The sequence below is a fragment of the Struthio camelus genome, chromosome 18, assembly GCF_040807025.1.
Source record: "Struthio camelus isolate bStrCam1 chromosome 18, bStrCam1.hap1, whole genome shotgun sequence".
Taxonomy (NCBI): domain Eukaryota; kingdom Metazoa; phylum Chordata; class Aves; order Struthioniformes; family Struthionidae; genus Struthio; species Struthio camelus.
In genome coordinates this window covers 13,679,137-13,697,829 of record NC_090959.1, presented here as the reverse complement: position 1 = coordinate 13,697,829, position 18,693 = coordinate 13,679,137, and the positions used below count along the sequence as shown (strand labels likewise).

Genomic DNA, 18,693 nt, shown 5'->3' with positions numbered 1-18,693 from the left:
GATGTCCAAACCAGATGTGTACCTCATTGTTGGAGCTTCAGCTAAAACCTAGCACCAATTCTCTCCAGAGATCACCATGCACACAAGGAAAGGTATCATTTATTACAGTTCAGTTTGACTTTATCTGCAAAGCAGCCAAAAGCGTGTGCTGGGTGGGATTTTTCAGCATCAACACTGGTTGAGCCAAGAAATGTTTCCAAAGGCTGACGCTTGAATCCATGGGGCAGGGACCAGCACCGATTAAAACTTGGTCACTCTGTTCCCAACTCTGCTGCTGACATTACATAAACTAGGGCAGGTCATTTCCCGTGGGAATGCCGAATTATTACTTGCAAGTGCCTTGTGACTAGCTTATACAGAAAATAATATGATGCATTCCATCCCCGATTCCTGTTGAATCAATCAAATGAAGTGAACCAGCATAAGTTCTTCAGCACCGTATTAAGCCATTCAGTGTAAGACGTTCTTCTGTTAGGTCTGTTTCAGACGTATGAGTGCTGGGAAGATGAATTTGAACACAGCAATGAAGTCACACACAAGCCTTTGGAGCGCTCGGTGTACTCAAATGTAAATAACACTATGAAACACCACATGGGATATGTAAGCTGCTTTAATAATAATAAATTTAAGTGGCAAGAAGCCACTCTTTGTAAACCGATTTTACTCAATCACAGTCCTCTTATTTTTTGCTCATTTAACATGAATAATTCTGTAATTTGCATGTGAAAGATTTATATAGAGATATGTTCTGGCCCACTCTAATGTTTTTGCTGACCAGTAAAATCAACAAGAAACATGCGGAAACAGCACCTTATTAAAACTAAATGCCTTTTCTCATTACATCTCTTTTGCTGCTAAGCTAAATTGTCAACAAATATGCCAAACCTACAGTGGTTTTTTCCCCATCCTGTGTTCTGAGATGTAGTGGGGCCTGCTGAAACGTCTGATAAAACCTCACATAAAATAAGTAATTCAGAAGGCTGTGTAAGCAAGAGCTGCAGTTGCTTCTTCAGACTAGAGAGAGCTTTTCATGCATTAAATGCACTTAGTTAAGTTTTGTGAGGCGCTCCAAGGAGGACGTGCCATCCCCCTGATACAGTTAGTAGAGCCTGGAGTCTGCACCGTTGGTATTGTTCAGCAACTGTGTGCAATAATAATTTAAAAAAAAAAACCAAGAAATCAGGCTGTTTTATCAGAAACAAGTAATAAATCTTATCATGATAATAAAAAAATGGCAATTTCTGATGTGTGACTTTTTCATTGCTTGAGAATGAATCAGTGCAAAGTGAGGTAACACATGCACCCCGTCACTTTGGGATGAGGGCGCATTAAACCAGGCGCCGCCTTTTGGAATCCCTCTCCATATCTTCAGTGGGAGAGTCTCCATTGCATCCTAGTGGGGACACCATGTTTAGCAGAGGGTCTTCAGATGCCCCTCCAAACAGAGACAGCAACAAAGCCACGCCATAGCCAGTAGCTCGTTCACCCTAGAGGAAAAAAAAAAAATTCACACTTCAGATTGTATAACCTGGGCTAGTTTTAATTTACCTACCCGTTCAATAAAGCAGTGAAGGTGCACAGCCACAACGAATACTCAGGGTCCCTAGCAGGCCTCCTCAGCTTGGGATTCTATATCTGTATTGCTGGAATCTAACCAGGAACCTTGTCCTGGTTAGATTAAACCAGCACATCAGTCGACTCACATGAGAGCGGAGCTCACAATTTCTCGGGGTCGGATTTGTGCTGACAATATGGAGGGCAAAGAACGTTCGATCCAACTAAAGCACAGATTTGGAATGCGAGTTGAAGACATTGAGGGAAAAGAAAATAAAAAGTAAATTGGCTTGTTTGTCAGAGAAGAAAAGAACATACACAAGTTCCAGACAAGGGAGGAGGGGGAATGCTAGAGCAAACAATTGTTTTCCCTGCTGCAAGTCAGCAGGCAGAAAAAAGAACTCTTCGTCAATCACCTTAAAGGCAATAGGGGGAAAAACTGTTTGGAAGGCTAGAATTACTTCCATAACGAACAAGCCACTGAGTTAAGAAACACAGGTTATTGAAGTTTAAAGAGTTAAAGAACCTGCTGCTAAAACTGACTTTTAGAACATTTTTAAAAACCAAACGAAAAAGACGGCCAGATGAAGCTACCGAAACAAAGGAATTCTATTTCCCAAATACAGATGCAGAGTCAATACATTCCAAAAGCCTATTCTCCATCTAATTCTCTCTCTTTGCATTTAAAGGGATAGAATTCAGGGGATCTGCAGGCACAGGCAGTTTTCTTTCCTAGGGGAGCAAGCAAGGTAAAATGTCAGAAGTTACAGGAACACACTCACCGCATGAACAGGTGCGGCAATGTCTATATGGACCCAGACTCCAGGCCAGTCAAAGCCAATGTGAGAAGCAATGAAGAGCCCAGCACAGGAACTTGGAGTATTGTCTCGGTCCTGTAGAAACAGGATACAATTTTCTTGCAAGAAAAGAAAACGTCAGTGTTCTATTCTTGCCTAAAAGACGACAGCGTGCAAATCTAGTTCAAAGCTTAAGGGATGGCTCTAAAACCTAGACTTGCTAACCAGGTATACGGTATAACTCTTGACTCAATCCCTGGTAGCAGTCTAGTCTCATTCTTCCATGCAAGCTCCTTTATGCTGTGTTTTTGAAACCTATTGCACATTTTAACTCTCAAAGATAGTGAGCACATCCCTCAGGTCTCTGTCCTCGACCTCCTGGTTGCTGCATTCCCACTTACTCTCTCTGCTGGCTATAAATGATCTGAGAACGTTCATCGTTACTTCTTAGGAGGTTTCCACCCAGGACTTTAGCACACATTTTCAGGCTACGCCTAAAAGGCGAGCAGCCCAAAGATATCTTTGCAGCAGGGTATATTGTGTGATATAAAATTGACCCTAAATATCAATGTAGAGATATTTTGTCTGTAAAATATCTAAATAAATAATGGTTTTCAACGTCCTTATATGGCCCATTTCTTAAAATTATGGCCCACAGGAAAAGCTTTCATCCAACCATCAACAGCCCAGCGCATTATTCAGGATAGGCAAAGGAACGTGGATCAGAACACATCTTTATGCAACAACTGGGATTTAAAGAAAAACTTACTGCCACAGAGTTCTTCATATCAGCTACAGCAGAGGTAAATTCACTGAAGTGGAGCTCAGGGCAATATACAAGAGGATGGACCAAGTCTCCACAGTTCCTACCAGCTTTAACGCAAGCCTTTTCCCACTCTTCGTTGTTAGTAAGGACAGCAGCATGATACTTTCCTGTAGCAATTCCCTAGTGAAATGTAAGAGACAATCAGCAAGTATCCACCTTTATTGTGCTGGGTAGGACAATTCTCTACTCCCTGCTCTGCATTAACAGTTGCTTGTCATCTAACAAGACCACCAAGAAAAAAAAAGGCTCAAACCTATACGACAAGAGGGTGGTGTTATGAACGTAGACACAGACATTGCAGCTACTACTGAAGCTTTTAAAATTTCTGGAAGTCCATTCTGCAGTGAAACAGTCCGCGTTTATTTGACCTATTCAAACCACAGTCCCATAAAAATATCCCTTTGTCGTTACTGAGTAAGCAAACTATATGCCTCGACAGTTATTTATTCTTAGGAATAAAATCAAATCAGAAATGAATTGCAAATAAAATAGCTAACATACTAGCAGCTAACATATTCTAGCAGCGTGTGTCAACAAACATTCTGAATGTAACATCTCGAATGGTCAGAAAGGTCACGTCCTTCTAGATCTACAAAACCCGGAAGCCATCCTTGCTTCAGTTTTCCAATAGGATAACGATGGGAAACTTAAAGGATTAATGTTTACACCAATGGATGCAACATACACGCTTTCAAAAATTTGCCGCCGTTTCTCCCCTTGATAGGGAGACCATTTTTTCCTCCATAAGATTAGCCTGCCAGTATCACTTCCTACAGAAAAAGGAATAGATTTCAAAAAACTATAGCATTCAATTGGTATCCCTGTATCATTCTGTCTATGACTTACAACCTAATCCCTTTTACAGACAAGAAAATTCCTGTGCTTTGGGTCAGATCCTCAGTTGGCGGAAATCAGTAAAGCCTCAAAGGAGCTAATCTGATCAACTCCAGTAGAAGACCTGATCCATAATTTCTGTCTAGTATCTTGCAACTGCTAAGCAACATTCAACTAGCTGCAGCATCCACAAAATGCAGTAGCACATCCATAAAACTCTTATCTGACCTTATGGTAACGATAGCCTAATAGTACTATACTTAACCACATCAAAATCTCTTGTGCCAAGGAAAGAAGTCAAACTGAAATTGCCAGTAATCACATTTAAATCACACCCTTATTTTTAGCATTAAGGATGGCTACTACTTCCCTGTTTATTAACAGAGAATGTTACTAAATATAGAAAATGACTCAGAGCAAATTGAAAATAGCGTTTAAATGAAGTTCTGCTAATTATAAACCTACTGAATTGCAAACACTGGATCACTTACATCACCTGCTAACGTCATCAGAAAAATACCATTTCTTCCTCAAGTATGCATGAAGCATAAGTCACGTAAAAAACAAAAAACCCGCTGGTTTCTAGAAAACGTTGATGAAAAAGTCATCTCCTCCAAATACATTGTGCACACACAGAGTTACCGCTTACTGGTGTTACTGTTGGTAGTTTTTTCTCTTGCACAAGTTTTTAAAGGCATCAGCAGGTATCAGTTCATGATATCCAGTCTCCTCCAACAACCAGTAGGTCTGAGGCAGACGCAGATGATGCACAGACGCTAAAAAAAACAACATCCCCCGTCCACTAGCAGCTTTGTACCAGTACCTGAGCTCCAGTAAGAGTGGCCATATCAAGAATGATATCAGCTCCAAGATCTTTGCATGCGTAAGCTACTCCGTCAGCCAATATCAGCCTGCCTTCTGCATCAGTGTTATTGATTTCCACAGTTCTAGAAAGAAGACAGCGCATTCAATATAGCACTGGTTCAGGCTGGAAGTTAAGACTGCATCTATCCTGTCTAGAATACTGGACAAGAAAGCAGGCTCAAATCTAACGTGCTTTTTAACTTGACTCTGCAAGTCTGTATTGCTACTTATTCCCTGCTTGCAAGCATCCAGGCAGAGCAACCCCAAATAAGCGTTCTTACAGAATGTACTGTCCTCATGGTAAGGTCTACCTGCTGGGTCTGTACGGTGCCTAGCCTGCCAAGCCGGGATCTTACAAACTACTGCCATACAGATAAATATCCCACTCTATTTAAAACTACATAAAATACTTAAACAACGCTAGCCTGTTTCTGGGACTGAGAAAATACAGACTATAGAGGGACACAAAGCACTAGTTGCACAGGAACAACACACACACTTCAGAGCGCTTTAAGGAAACTGCAGCTCAGGACACGTATGTATTTTGATGTGCACTTACATATCCAACAGGAAACTCAGAGCACAAAGGAAACTCACTCCTATGGCTGACTGAAATACTATTATCAATACTAAGAGAGGTTGCTGAGGGACAGGTTCACAATCTGTATGGTACTCAGACAAACAGAATTAAAGATCGTGTTTCCTCTCAAAGCATCTGTTAAAAGGGATAGGTACAATCTTACTTTCCAGAGTAAAGAACATGAATATCATCGGGTCTTGTCGCGCGTGGTCCAACTGCATTCTCAGCCAAACAAAAAACAGCATGCAGATTGTCTTTAAAACCCTGTAGTAACAATAGGAGAGAAATGGGTTTCAATTCATAGTATCAGGCTAATTTATTGAGACTGAAATCAATAGAGGATTACAACTTGACAAAAACACCACTAATTACGTGGAAAATCTATGATACGTGTCTTATAGTTTGAAGCTGAGGCCAAGAGTTACAGAACGGGGACAAAAAGATTGTATCTAATACTAGCTTCCGAGTCCTCGCTAGAGAGGGAATGGGAGCCTACAAGCGTGTGAGACAGACAAGCAGGGTACAGGTCTAGAAAGCCTTTGCCATTTGAGCACGTGACCAATACAATCTTCCATCAGTGGTAAGGTATCTGATTTAAAATGTCTTTTATATGCAGTGTGCAGATGCAACAGGAGGGCAGTTCTGTTTAGTCACTACGACTCTCTGGGAAGAACACTTTTTGCACTTTACAGCCGGCTTTAGCACAAGCATACTTCCAAAGCCCACTGAACTCACCAGGAGGCTGCTGCGCTCACTGAAAACAAATCATAAGTCACTAAACTACTGCACCCCTGTGTGAAAACCAGTGGAATATACCTCCATAGATGTGCCACTTCATTCATCTAACTTAGCGCAACCCTACCGTAGGCTCACAACAGAGGTTACAAACACCAGGGCCAAACGTAATAACCCCTTCATCTTTTGTAGCCACAAAGGAAAGAGCCAAGTAACAGATGCTTTCAACATGACAATTACAAAGACTTGTGACAGCACATTACACAGCCAGTCAGGATGCCTGGGATTATTTTTCAATCCCTGTATTTTCCATTGCTTTTATTTAGTCTCCAATAACAACAAAGACACAGTTTGGGGCCATTTGAGAAAATGAGCTCCTCCCTATCATTTCTGAAATATTGAGGGAAGTCTACAATAACAACGGAAAAGGATGGAAATAAAAAATGCCAATATGCAGCCATTTGTGAACTGTGTGCTTTCCCTATAAAAACAACCCCAGATGAACTAATTCCACCTCTGAGAATTTTGTTGGAAAGCAACTCTGATCATGGCAATCCTGGAACATGGCACTCCTCCATGACTCAGTGCATCTCCCAACCGCCAGCAGTCTGTGACACAGCTCGCGGTCCTGCAGAACCCAACACTTCCAGACCACAGGTCAGACGCAGGCTAGCAGTATCTACCCTCTCCTCTTTCCATATGAGAAGAAAATAACCACGGTAAAGAAGACTTTGGGTTTTTTCATATTTCCCTCCTGCTGGGAGGCACACAGCATTTTCAAGATCTTTTCCCTCTTAACCTCCTCTTTTTCTTCTGCCAGATTCCATTCTGGTTTACTCTGGTTTAAAATTAAGTGCTTATATGGTTATGGGTGGTATTTTAAAATATACGATGATTCTGTTTGTACAATGACTGCATTGTGTGGAGGAATCCTATGAACAGAAAGGTAGACAGCAGCATTTAACAAAGAGCATTGTTCCTCTTCAACTGGGATAGCTAGCCTTAAAAAAAAAAAAACCCATCAAACTCCTAGGAAAACCAAGGTCAGTTTTACTAGGAATCTCTTGATAAAAGTCCATAGTTGAAGAAAACTGGACATGTTGACTCAGCTCATGTTCTGAAGTCCAAAGTCCAAATGCATCAACTGAAGACCTTCAGAATAACGGGCAGCGTCTGGAAGCCATAAAGTAATTTCACAGTTTCTAGTCCAGGGAGGGGGTAAACAGCATTGTTAGATGAAATAATCTTTCATCTAGGATCCACTGCTCTGCCAAAATGGTCTGTGCAGCAATATCCCACTCTCCTCACAATCTCCCACATGGTCTGTGCAGCAATATCCCACTCTCCTCACAATCTCCCACCAAATTTCACCAAATTTTCCTCTTTCAAATGGGACATGGGGTTAATCTACTGTCAAAAAATGGAAACCTGCTTCCAGTGTCAGTTGCCTCCCACTGAATCCCATTCCTTCTGTAGCTGTTTAATAGCAGCATTCCCTATGCTGACATGCAGAAGGCAAGGAGGATTCCAAAAATTAAGTGAATGTTTTTCTCTGCTCACTGGTGTTGGAAGGCTCACAATGGATGCAATGCATCTTTCTAGGAAAAAACTCACTGCTCAGCGTGATTTTTCTCTCCAAAGTATCATTAAATCATGTTGAAAAATTGTAGAACACCGTGTAGGCAGATTTTTTCTGAAGATGAATAATAGCCTCTCCCTCACTTCCCACTGAGCTTCCTATTCAACACAAGTTTCAACTTCAGTCTTTGTGGCAAAGCATAGCTAAGCTAAACTCCCTCCAGCTTTATATTACTTTAAAAAGCATTAAAAAAAATTTAAAAAGGCTTGAAACAATAACAAGGATAAATTCCTTCCACTGCCCAACGGAATAAATTTTCTGTAGGGAGTTCTTTAACATGTCTTTTTACATGAGGTTCTAAAATTAAGCAGTGAGATCATTCTTTTGTTTCTACATATGAAGGTGCAGATTTCATGTAAACATGACAACTTCTCAGGCTCAGTTTGCCCAAACTTATAACTGATAGTTTTGTCACGGTCCCAGTAATTGCACAGGAAATGACAGATCACTTACCGTTCACACCTACTGCAACTGTGAACGCAACTTCAGCCAGTGCAGATAACTACATACAAGCGTACTTTTGAAGCAAGGACCGCATCACTGAAAGAGTGTACCACGTATGTGGCTCTCCTAAACTTTCCCAAAGCATTAGAGAAGTTTTACCTTTTGTCACCGTTAAATGTATGACTGAACTTTCTGAAGGAGTAAGTTATGGAAAGCTAGCTAGCCGTTTTGCCCAAGATGCTCCTCACAAATCTGTTTTCAATTGTCATAGTTATCTGCAGAAATTGAAGTTTTCAATCCTTCCACATCAAATGTGCTGCTAGGGCCAAGGCACAGAGCTAAACTGTTGAGAAATGGGAATTTGGCAGTGATCCTCCCCTGGACAAAGCTTCTGTCAGACTTATGCATTAATCTGCAGCAGTTGAATGTTCTTTCAACTTTGGATACTCCTTGGAGGCAATAGCTGCTCTGTCAGCAAGACTTAGTGACTGGATTTGTGGAGAGGGCAGAGTTTTATTGGCATTGGACACCTGTTTTCCCCAGTTCATATTGTTAAAGTGTTATATACATTTCTTTTTAAATCTTCATATTTCAAGGCTTGGATTCTTCTCAAGTCCCCTACTAATTCCTGACCACGGGAGCAAACAAACAAGCAGCTCCTGATCAGAGCAGAACTGTACCTTCCCCATTAGGTAATATTAGAATTGGCACACAATTCCAGATATGGACAGACTTAGAACCCCAGAGTAACTCATCCCCTTTTTTGCTAAGGGGATAACAGTTGCCGCAAATCTCATAGCTTAAGTAAAAACAGCACTGGATAACTCAGGTGTAAATCTGATTCAAGGAAGTAGAATCAACCCTCAAATTCAAGGAACTCTTAAAAAAAAAAAATTACAACTCAAGTTTCTCACATTTTCCAAGATCTCAGCAAAGATTTTAAATATTTTCCTGAAACAGCAGAAGAAGCTGAGTGGCCCAAGATCACTAAAGGCAGTGGCAGGTCAGAATTTCAGGATTACACTGGCCCCAATATCTGGGAATACATCCAAAAGTCAGGCTGCTCCTTGGCAATACTGGTCCACATGGTATCAACTAACACATTTTACTTACTTGCTTTACAGTGGCTTTGAAGGCACCCAAAATAGCAGCTGCTCCACCACAGTCTCTCTTCATGCCAGGCATAGTAGTCTGTTTGAACAGAACCATACAGATTTTTTTTGGTTTGTTTGTTTGTTTTGTTTTGTTGTTTGCTTTAAAGGAGAGTTTCACAGTTGTGACCACTAAAACTAGTACTTCTGATGCATCTGTAACTCTGGTCTTCATAGCACTCAGCCGTAACAGATACGCAGAATACATGTGCATCCGATTTTCTGTGGATCTTGCCTTAGAGCTGGAAAATACTAAACCTCTGCTGCTAATTTATTAGAAAAGAAAAAAGAAAAGGGTTGATGACAAGATTTGCACTGAGATCAACTCAAGTGGGCTTTGGATCTGTCTCCAAAATCAGAAATTAAACACCTTTGGTTTAGCTTTCTACTAACGGTATGCAATACCTAAAGAGTAAAATACCAGGTAGTTATTATTACTCTGTAAAATATTCCTTGAATTCTATTTGATCTTTTCACCCTGGTAGCTTATGTCCATATGGGTGAGGCCAGATCCTCCTCAAGTAAAAAAGTTTTCATTTCTACAGACATTAAGTAAATTATTTCCATCAGGAAAAAAGACTGCAAGCAAAGATAAGAGAAAAACAAGTGTTTATGTACCTTGCCCTTAATGCTGAGTCCTCCAGTGTCATACACAATACCTTTGCCCACCCATGCAATGGTCTGTGTAGCACCATCTGGAGTGTGACTGAGAACTGCTAGGGCAGGAGGATGCAGAGCTGCTTTGCCAACTCCATAGATACCTGGAAAACAGAGAATTAAACCACCTGTGGGGAAGAAGCACTGGGAGGAAGATATCTCTGGTTATTCTGTGTGAACCATCTTGCGATTCTGTGGGCAATAAAACTGTTTCAAAAATACATAAACAAAACATTACAATTCAGATGGCATAATGTTCCAAAGAACTGCTGGGAAAAAAGGTTGAATTTTGAACAAGATATACCTCCAAATCCTCTCTCTTTCAGCTCCTCATCCCGAATAATGGTTGGAGTAATCCCAAGATCCTTGCCAACTTTTTTGATTTCCTTCATCATTAAGAGAAAAAAGACAGCCAGTCAATGATTAGAAAGACACGTTTGTGTCTTCCCACAGTAAAGAGAGACGTACCCGCATATGGGTTTTGTGTGATTTGTGTACACAGACACACACAAACATTCATTATTCTGCGCTTGGCATTAGTTTTCCAATGGCATAACTCCCCTGAGACATCCTTGATTTACTACTGCATGAAATGCAACTCTGATGTTTAAGCTCCACTAATAAAAGAAATCTTCAGAGGTAAAGGCCAGCTGTACTCTCTACTGGACCATGATGAAGCAGAACATTCTCGCTCTCAAAAGCTTGCCAGATCTTTGTAATAAACCCATTTGCAAACATGTCAGCTTCTCTCCCTTAATTTCAGAAACATTCAACACCATGTGGCTTCCCATTTCACAGATCCATGGCAATCACACATCCTTGAAACAGCCAGCATTTTGCTGCTTACCCAAAGTCCCAGAAGAACCAGGGTCACGACCAAATCAAATCACTTCTTCTGACTCCTGTTCCTTATCCCAGTTTTACACTCTGCATCCTTTCAACTGATCAAAGTTCTTTAACCGTTAAGGGCTAAGGAAATAACCCAAGCATCCTTGGACAGCTTTTTCATATGCCTCCTACTGTCAACATAGAAGGTTTTGCTATGAGATACCCACACTGATTCTTGATCAATGTAGCCAAGACTTCCAATAAGTAACTCTTACTCGTAAGGTGCATTACCAACCTCCAGGAAGTTATCTGTGTTCATTTCATTGCACGGGGTGTCCACAATTCGAGCAGCCAGCCTCACTCCTTCTGTAGCGCTTGCCAGACACTATGAAAAGAAGTGGGTACACTTGAGAGCTGGCTTTGGTTTGGACGTTTTTTCCAAATAACTTTGCACCTAGTCCTATGCAGCCTACACTGGATGTGCGGTTCCTCTGGAGCACATTAACGCTTAAATGCAACAGAACCCAGGCAGTTCTACAATACTAAATAATGACAACACAGCTACCTGTTATTCTTCACATTTGTTAAACTTAAGTTACTTTTTCCTGTGCTTTAATTTCTAAGGACTTTCTTTCCTTCCCACAGTGAACTGATATTTCAAAATTAGCAGCCTTTTTACTCTATCAAAGCGCAACCAAGAATACAATGGGAGGTACAGGGGGAAACATAACACAAAGCAAGTTCAGGATATCAGGATGAACTTGTAGGCTGCTTGGGCTGGAAACCTGCAGAGGCTATGCAAGCTACATTACTGGAAGCAGCAGAGTTTAGAATGATTCAGTGCAATAGTTTACTACCATAAGACATTCTATATGGGGGGGGGCGGGGGCACAGAGAACGTGGAATATTTCACATTTGTGTGAAACATGCATGCATTTGTTTCTTCATTCCTGTGGCAGAATGGACTGATCTTCACCTGGACTGAGTAAAAACTGACCGAAGCAAGAATGGATCAAATCAAAACGGTCCACAGTGAGCAAGCTGAGACTTTTTCTTTAAAGAAGGATTCTCTCACAAAGAGGACAATGGAGTCACCGGCGAACAGACTTTAAATTTTAACACCTGGGAATCAGCAACTTAAAGCAAAAAGACCAGGTGAAAGGAAACTTTGTTCGGGTTTTCTAGCAGCTGCACTACACAGAAGACCACACACAGCAGGAGGGTGAGTCAAGATGGGTTTCAAAGGAATCTGATGTGTTGGCTAGTTATTTGCGCTGATGTATCTCGAGTCTGGCTTGGCCAAGCTGCCCTAAGGACTCTATGTTCTGTATCTCAGCAGACTCATAAACCTGGTTTGTTTTGGAATGGTACCTGACTCCCTACCACTACTCCTGGTTGCTTTACTTCCCCTGAAGGGAAGTAAAGCCTCCTTAACAGCCAAACTAGGTCTGCAGTGATTCACTGTTAGGGCCATGGAGGTAAAAGGAGGTGTTCTAACCCAAAGGCCAAGTCCGAGGGAAACAATACAGTCTAATGCACAGAAATAGACTATGCCTGGGTTTGGCTTCCAGGCTACTCAGAGAACCTGGATAATGGCAGTCTTGAGCAAGAGCCTTGTAAAACCGTGACAATCCCTGCTAGTCCTCACCATAAAATATCTTGGACAATGCAGTAGGGGCAGAACGTGGCAGCATGCCTCGGGAGAGGTTTAGCCAAAAAACTGCTACCACACGCCTCTCTCAAGCTCTGCATTAGCTGTCCAGTGCTGGTTGAATTTAAGGGGTGAAAACTTACCTTGGAAGAAGCCAGGAGTACTTTTGGCATTGACATCAAGGGGAAAAAACAGGAGTTGGAAAAGACTTCAGCTTTGTTTTTTAGTTATAAATACCCAAGTGGTTTGGAATCTACCTATCTAAAGGAATTTGTTTTAAACACTAGTTACTTGTTTTCTGTTTTGAGGCATGGAGAAATTTAGGGATCAGCTGTTGTATTCATAGAACATCTTTTCTTGCCGCTTTCCTGAAAACTGGGCTGGCATCATTTGCTGTAGCTAATTCATCCGAACAGTAGAGGAGGGCAAAAGTATGGAGGCAAAGATACTGCAGGGAAAAAAAAAAAAAACCCCAAAAACTAAAGCTGCAATTCTGCAAGTTTCAGATGCAGAAGCACTATCTCCTGAGTCCCATCCACAGCCAAAAATTATAAGAGATTTGTCTGACCTCACCGACTGATTTCCTAAGTGAGCGTCAATCTATACTGAAATAGAGAATTTGGAGCACTGAACAGGAGGCGGCCTAAAGCTTAAGTACAGAACTTGGAAAAGCTTTTTTAAGCTAGGAACTTGATGAGGAATTACCTAGCATATTAAAATATACCTGATGCGGAGTCTGCTCTCTATAACAGGTGTAAAGAAAACAATCTTCGATTTTATGCTGTTGAAACATGACTTAGAAAAAAAGGTAACGGCCATGCATAGCTCATCTCTAAGTTGGACCATTTCTTAAGGGTCTTGTTTCTGGCTACAGTTTTGCTGGAAGAATGCAGCCAAAGAGATATATCAGACAGAAATATCAGAAGCCGTATGTAACCTCAAAATACATAGCTCTTAAGTGACTTCTGTGATATTCACCTGCATAACCATGGACAAAATATGCCCAGGTAAAAGATACGTGGAAGCCAGGGTAAAAGATATAGGGAAGCCCACACACCAAAGGTACTATAAAATTAAAGGCTAAAAATCCACTATTTGCATCCATGATTTTCTTTGCCCTACTTGTTTGTTTGGTGCCTTCCACTCCTGAAATCTAAATTCTGAACAGCAGCTTCAGCCTTCACTGCAACAATATCACGTTCAATATGTCTACTTAGGTGCACTGCAAACTCATCAATATCAAGGAACTTCGATCTGGGATCATTTCTTACTTTAGATACAACACCTACTCCATACGTAGCCTGAAAGACAAGCATATGTGCATGCAACTATTTAAAAAAGTATACGATTTTAGGGAACGAGGGAAACAACCAACCACATAACAAATCAAAAGCTTACTTTAAGCGTTGCTACTTCTATCGGTCCATTGTTCTGTCCGACCAGGAAAAATTCTACTGTTACAGTTTTCTTCTCTGTGCGTCTCGATGCACTGGACCTATGTGTGAACAACGGGAAAGCCCTGGCTAACGCACAAGCAGAGGCGAAAACTTCAGACCGCTCACAGACCATCTGTAACACCAGCCAGAAGACAAACAAGTCAGACAACTTCAAGGGTGTGGACAACTACACTTAAAACGATCTATCATCTGTGACAATATTGGTGAAGAGGAAAAATAAAAGGGAGAAAGAACTGATGTCTGGATCAAGACATACTCATACATCATGCTTCGCATGGATGAAGAGGCAGTACAAGCAGAGCACAGAACTGAGTAGGTTCAATTCACTTCCCATACGGAAATGAATTACAAGGCTGCACCCGACTGCCTAGGAATGAATATGTCCTTACAAGAGAGCTGATTAATTATACTAGTGCAATTAACACAATTTTGCATACAGACCAGGACAAAAAGGCACGGGAACCACCAATGTGCGTTCAAAACAACTGACACAAAGAGAGCAAAGATGAGAATGTGGTTAATATTAACCGTCTTTAACATGTTGACTATTTTCCTGACGTTCATTGTTGAAATTACCAATGAAAAGCAGTTTGAGTTAAATATTTCCAAAGCTAACTATAAAGGGAAAAACACGGTACGTGGAGTTATTACTCTTGCAAATAACTTTTCCAAGGGAAGACTATAACTAGGTTTTGTTACTGACACAGACTGTATGAGTTTTCTCTAATAACCTGAAAATTTGAATTAACCTGGAGGAGTCGCAGAAAAAAAATTTAATCATCAAATTGAATTTTCATCATTCAGTCACAAATTCATCATGCTCATGCAGCACATGACCAGAGCTGTGCAAGACCCTGCCCAGTATAGGATTCACGGTGGAACATTAGTTTGCATTAAGACTTCTAAAATCCTTTGACTAACACAGATGAGGCCTGCTGCTTCAATGCACCCTAAATAGGCTATGCAACACAGACTGCATGCAGGGTGCTATATTAATCATCTAAAGCAGGATATGTAGCATGTGCTAATATCATAAATCCTAGTCTGAAAAAAGCCACTACTGGTTTCCTTCGCATGGACATTCCCGGATGAAAACATTCCACGGATATCCATCTTTAGTTCCCTCCAACTGCTTGAGCATGCGTAAGCTGTTATACTTAGGTTTTGTTAACGCTTCAGTGCAAAACCACTTACGAATACTGATATAACTACACTGGCTTAGCTTGCCCACCTCCAGTCTCCTTGGATACAGCTAAAATCCTGAAAAGTCAAGAAAATACTTCACTAGGCATTTCACCAAAAGCATTTTCAAACAGCTACTTACAACAATACATCTGTTGACACCTCCTGGAAGACAGTTTCTAACCAGGCGGGTGATGAACTGAGCTGCAGATGGACTATTGTGTCGGCTGACCCTGGAAGGCAAAGCGGCCACAGTGGCATAATTCAGGTAGAGAGGACAGCTGTCGGTGGGGTTCGGATTCAGAGTGCTTAAAGCAGACTGCCATATCTGAGGAGAAAAGAAGAATTCAAAAACAAAGAACTCATTGGACTTCTCTTCCCATCTCGTTCTGACTATATTTAGTTACTCTTGAGTGCAGCGTTTTAGGGGCTGAAAACAAAGAAAAAGTGATGCAGCCATTTTTAAATGCAACATGCTCTAGAATCAAAACAAACAAGAAGTATGATGCAGCTCTTTATTAATCAGAAAACACAAACTCGTTTTCCATCACAAGCACAGCTCTCTTTTAAGCCACGTGAACCGTGTTTTAAAGCGCGGCATTTGGTGCCAGGCTGCTTCAGAGCCTTTAAGTTGAAACAGTTTTACTGGTGATAAATAGACAGATTGGTTCATTAGTCACAAATTATCGTTTCACACAGCAGTTTCACTAAAACAAAAAAACAAAACAAAAAAAAGGGCTAAATATTGTCCTAAGAGGCTCGGTCGGAAGTCCCACACAAAACTGCCAAACGTCCAGCCACCTAAAAACCCGCAAGGCCAAACGTTTAGCGTCGGGGCACCAGCCGCCAAGAGCAGGTAAAGACACAGGCGCAGCCGCCGCCCAGGGCCCGGCGGGCGCGGGGCAGGGGACGGGATGCGCCGTCCCGCAGGCAGCGGCCATCTGCCGCCGGGGACCGGTCTCCGCGGCAGCCATGCTCTCGTCAGCCCGGGGGAAGGCACAGCGCCTTCCTCCCGTTACAGCGGGTAAAGAGGAGCTAAGCGGAGCTCGGCGTTCGGAGCCGCCGTGATCTCCCCGCCCGCCGCACGGCTCCTCCAGCCGCAGCAACCCGGCGACCGACTCGCCTTGTCCCCTCCTCCGGGCAAGGGCGGCCACGGCGCGGCTGGAGGCGGGTGCACGGCCTGCCCGCTGGGCGAGGAGCGCCCAAGCCGCCTTCCCCCGCAGCGGGCCCGGCCGACTGCGCCCCTCACCGCCGCCTCGGCGGGCTCCGGCCGGCAGCCGGCGCTCGCCGCTGCCCCGGGCCCGGCCGGCTCGGGGCGCCCCGGCACCCGGGCGCGGGGAGGCCGCTGTCACCGCGGGGGCGCCCGCGGCGAGGCCAGGCCGGGCCGGGCCAACCCCCGCCTCCCCCGCACCACGAGGCCGCTCGGGGCCGGCAGACGCGGCCTCAGGAGGGGCCGCGGGCGGCCGGGGGAGGCGGTGCCGGGGCGGCGGCCGGAGGGGCCCGGGCCCCCCCGCGCTCCCGGCGGCGGCGGGGAGGGGGGAAGGGGGGGGGATCGCGCGGCTCGGCGCGGCGCGGCGGAGCCCAGCCCGGCCCGGCCTCACCTCCTCGGTGACCCGCGGCTGCAGCTTGCCCCGCAGCTGGGCCCAGGGCAGGCGGTGCAGGTTGTGGAGCTGGCCCAGCACGAGCAACGGGCGGCTCTGCGGGTCCGCCTCGCCGGCGCTCGCCTGGAACTCCAGCTGCACGTTCGCCATCTTCTCGGCCCGGCCCGGCCCGGCTCCGCCCCGCGCCGGCTCGGCGGGGCGGGCAGCGCGGCGGCCCCCGGCGGCCGCGCCGGGCACAGCAAGCGGGCGGCGGCGGCGGCGGCGGGATGCGACATGGCGGGCGGCGCCTGCGCTCTGCCGCCCCCTGGCGGCGGGGGGGGGAGGAGGGGGGAGCAGTGGGGGGCGCCCGCCTAGGCCCCACAGCGCCGGCGTTGCCCCTGCGTGTCGTCCGCAGCCCCTCGCCGGCCCACGGGCCTCAGCGGCCGCTTGTCCCTGCCCGGGGTGGGGGGGGGAGGAGGAGGAGGATTCTCCTCACGCGTGTGGAAAACCCCACGCCGAGGCCCTGCGCCCCCCCACGCCGCCTCCCTCCGAGGAGGCCAGGACACGGCGGCGGTGGGGACGGAGGACGGCCTCGGCCGCAGGTGCCGCTCGGCTCGGCCTGGCCTACGCCTAGGAACCGCCAAAACGGGCGGAGAAAAGCCCCCGTGCACGGCCTTGCAGGGGTGGGTTGATGGTCTTGAGGGGCAGGAATACATAAAAACGCGCGCGAAAATAGAGGCTACGCATCACTTAAATTACGCTAACGATAAAACATTTCAGAGCGAAAACTACAGAAGAACGTAAGGGCTGGAAGGCTTGCTGGGAACGGCAACGCCGGCGGGAGAAAACCCGAAGGAAACGCGGCTTAGGGCGCCGTGTTGGCACATAAGAGCACCCAGGCACGTTCTGCAGCTCCTCCACGTTTAGGGTCCCGCTCGTCCTTCGGGAGCCCCTCAACAACGTGTGCGTACAGCCGTGGTGTCCCCCTCGCCTCTGCTGTAAACGCTCGGCTACAGAAAATACTGTAGTTGTAATTTGGAAATTTGGAATTTGCTTTGGTATTTGGTGTAACTTCCCCAAAAACACAAAAGTAGATCACTTTTACAGTTTACTCACAATTCAGAGGAGAAAATAGAATATACTGTAGCACTGCTGTGCAAAATGTGAGATCCCTCGTGTGCTATCCCCATGCATCAATCAGTATAGCATATTTTCAGAAAATGAAAGCATTAATTCCATTGAAAATGCCTGCAATTTTATCAAAGGTCCAAGTTTCCCATTCATAACACCATTTAAGGATGGAAATGCTTCATTTTCAAAGTGTAAGTTTATATAGGGATAAATATGGAAAATGCTCTTTACTTCACAAAGTTAAATATCATCCAAAGGATGCTTCTGAAAAACATTCCAGAAACAGGAAACAACCAAAATACGCTCCAAGGGTTAGCACGGGGATTCACTAAAAGAAAACACTGTTTTCTAAACTCCAGCTTTAACAGTTAATGGAATTGTTTATTTTAAATATAAATAATAGGGTATTTATCCTCATCTTTTCATATTTGTCAAGGATATCCTATTAATTTTAGGTCAGTAGGGAATGAATACACATTCACCTGCAGCTACGTGGAAAAGTCTAAACGTCACAAAGTGAGTGCATTTCCACTTACACTGGACAAGTGAATGCTGGTGCAAATAATGGAGATACATCTAAAAAGAAAAAAACGTAGGCTGAATTCCAGAAAAAGCTTCCTTAGCGTAAGGTCTTGCTCAGTCTCTGAAGGGAAGCTGTGGAAACTTTACTGCCCGATTTATTTAAAAATAAAAAAGATCTAGCAAAATCTGGGGCGGAGGTCAATGAAGCATCATCACAGAATGGACAGGACAACCCAATAAACAGGATCCAACTACAACTTT

At 44.1% G+C, this 18,693-nt stretch overlaps 1 protein-coding gene across 1 annotated transcript; it reads right to left on the bottom strand.

Moving 5' to 3' along the window:
• Window positions 1-592: 592 nt before the first annotated feature.
• Window positions 593-16,998, bottom strand: NPEPL1 (aminopeptidase like 1). Its single transcript, XM_068912909.1, has 12 exons — window positions 16,801-16,998; window positions 15,342-15,527; window positions 13,959-14,129; window positions 11,205-11,294; window positions 10,386-10,467; window positions 10,043-10,185; window positions 9,387-9,464; window positions 5,619-5,719; window positions 4,835-4,958; window positions 3,121-3,297; window positions 2,337-2,447; window positions 593-1,487 (listed from the first exon to the last, which is right to left on the bottom strand). The coding sequence occupies exons 1-12, from the start codon at window positions 16,948-16,950 to the stop codon at window positions 1,329-1,331; spliced, it is 1,572 nt and encodes a 523-aa protein (XP_068769010.1). The 5' UTR covers window positions 16,951-16,998; the 3' UTR covers window positions 593-1,328.
• Between the last annotated feature and the right edge of the window lie 1,695 nt (window positions 16,999-18,693).

Coding starts and splice junctions, on each gene's coding strand:
- NPEPL1 (XM_068912909.1), bottom strand. CDS start 16,950: ATGGCGAACGTGCAGCTGGAGTTCCAGGCGAGCGCCGGCGAGGCGGAC. Junction 14,130..15,341: donor GTGTCAACAGATGTATTGTT/GTAAGTAGCTGT, acceptor CTGGTGTTACAG/ATGGTCTGTGAGCGGTCTGA. Junction 2,448..3,120: donor ATATGAAGAACTCTGTGGCA/GTAAGTTTTTCT, acceptor CTGTTTCTACAG/GACCGAGACAATACTCCAAG.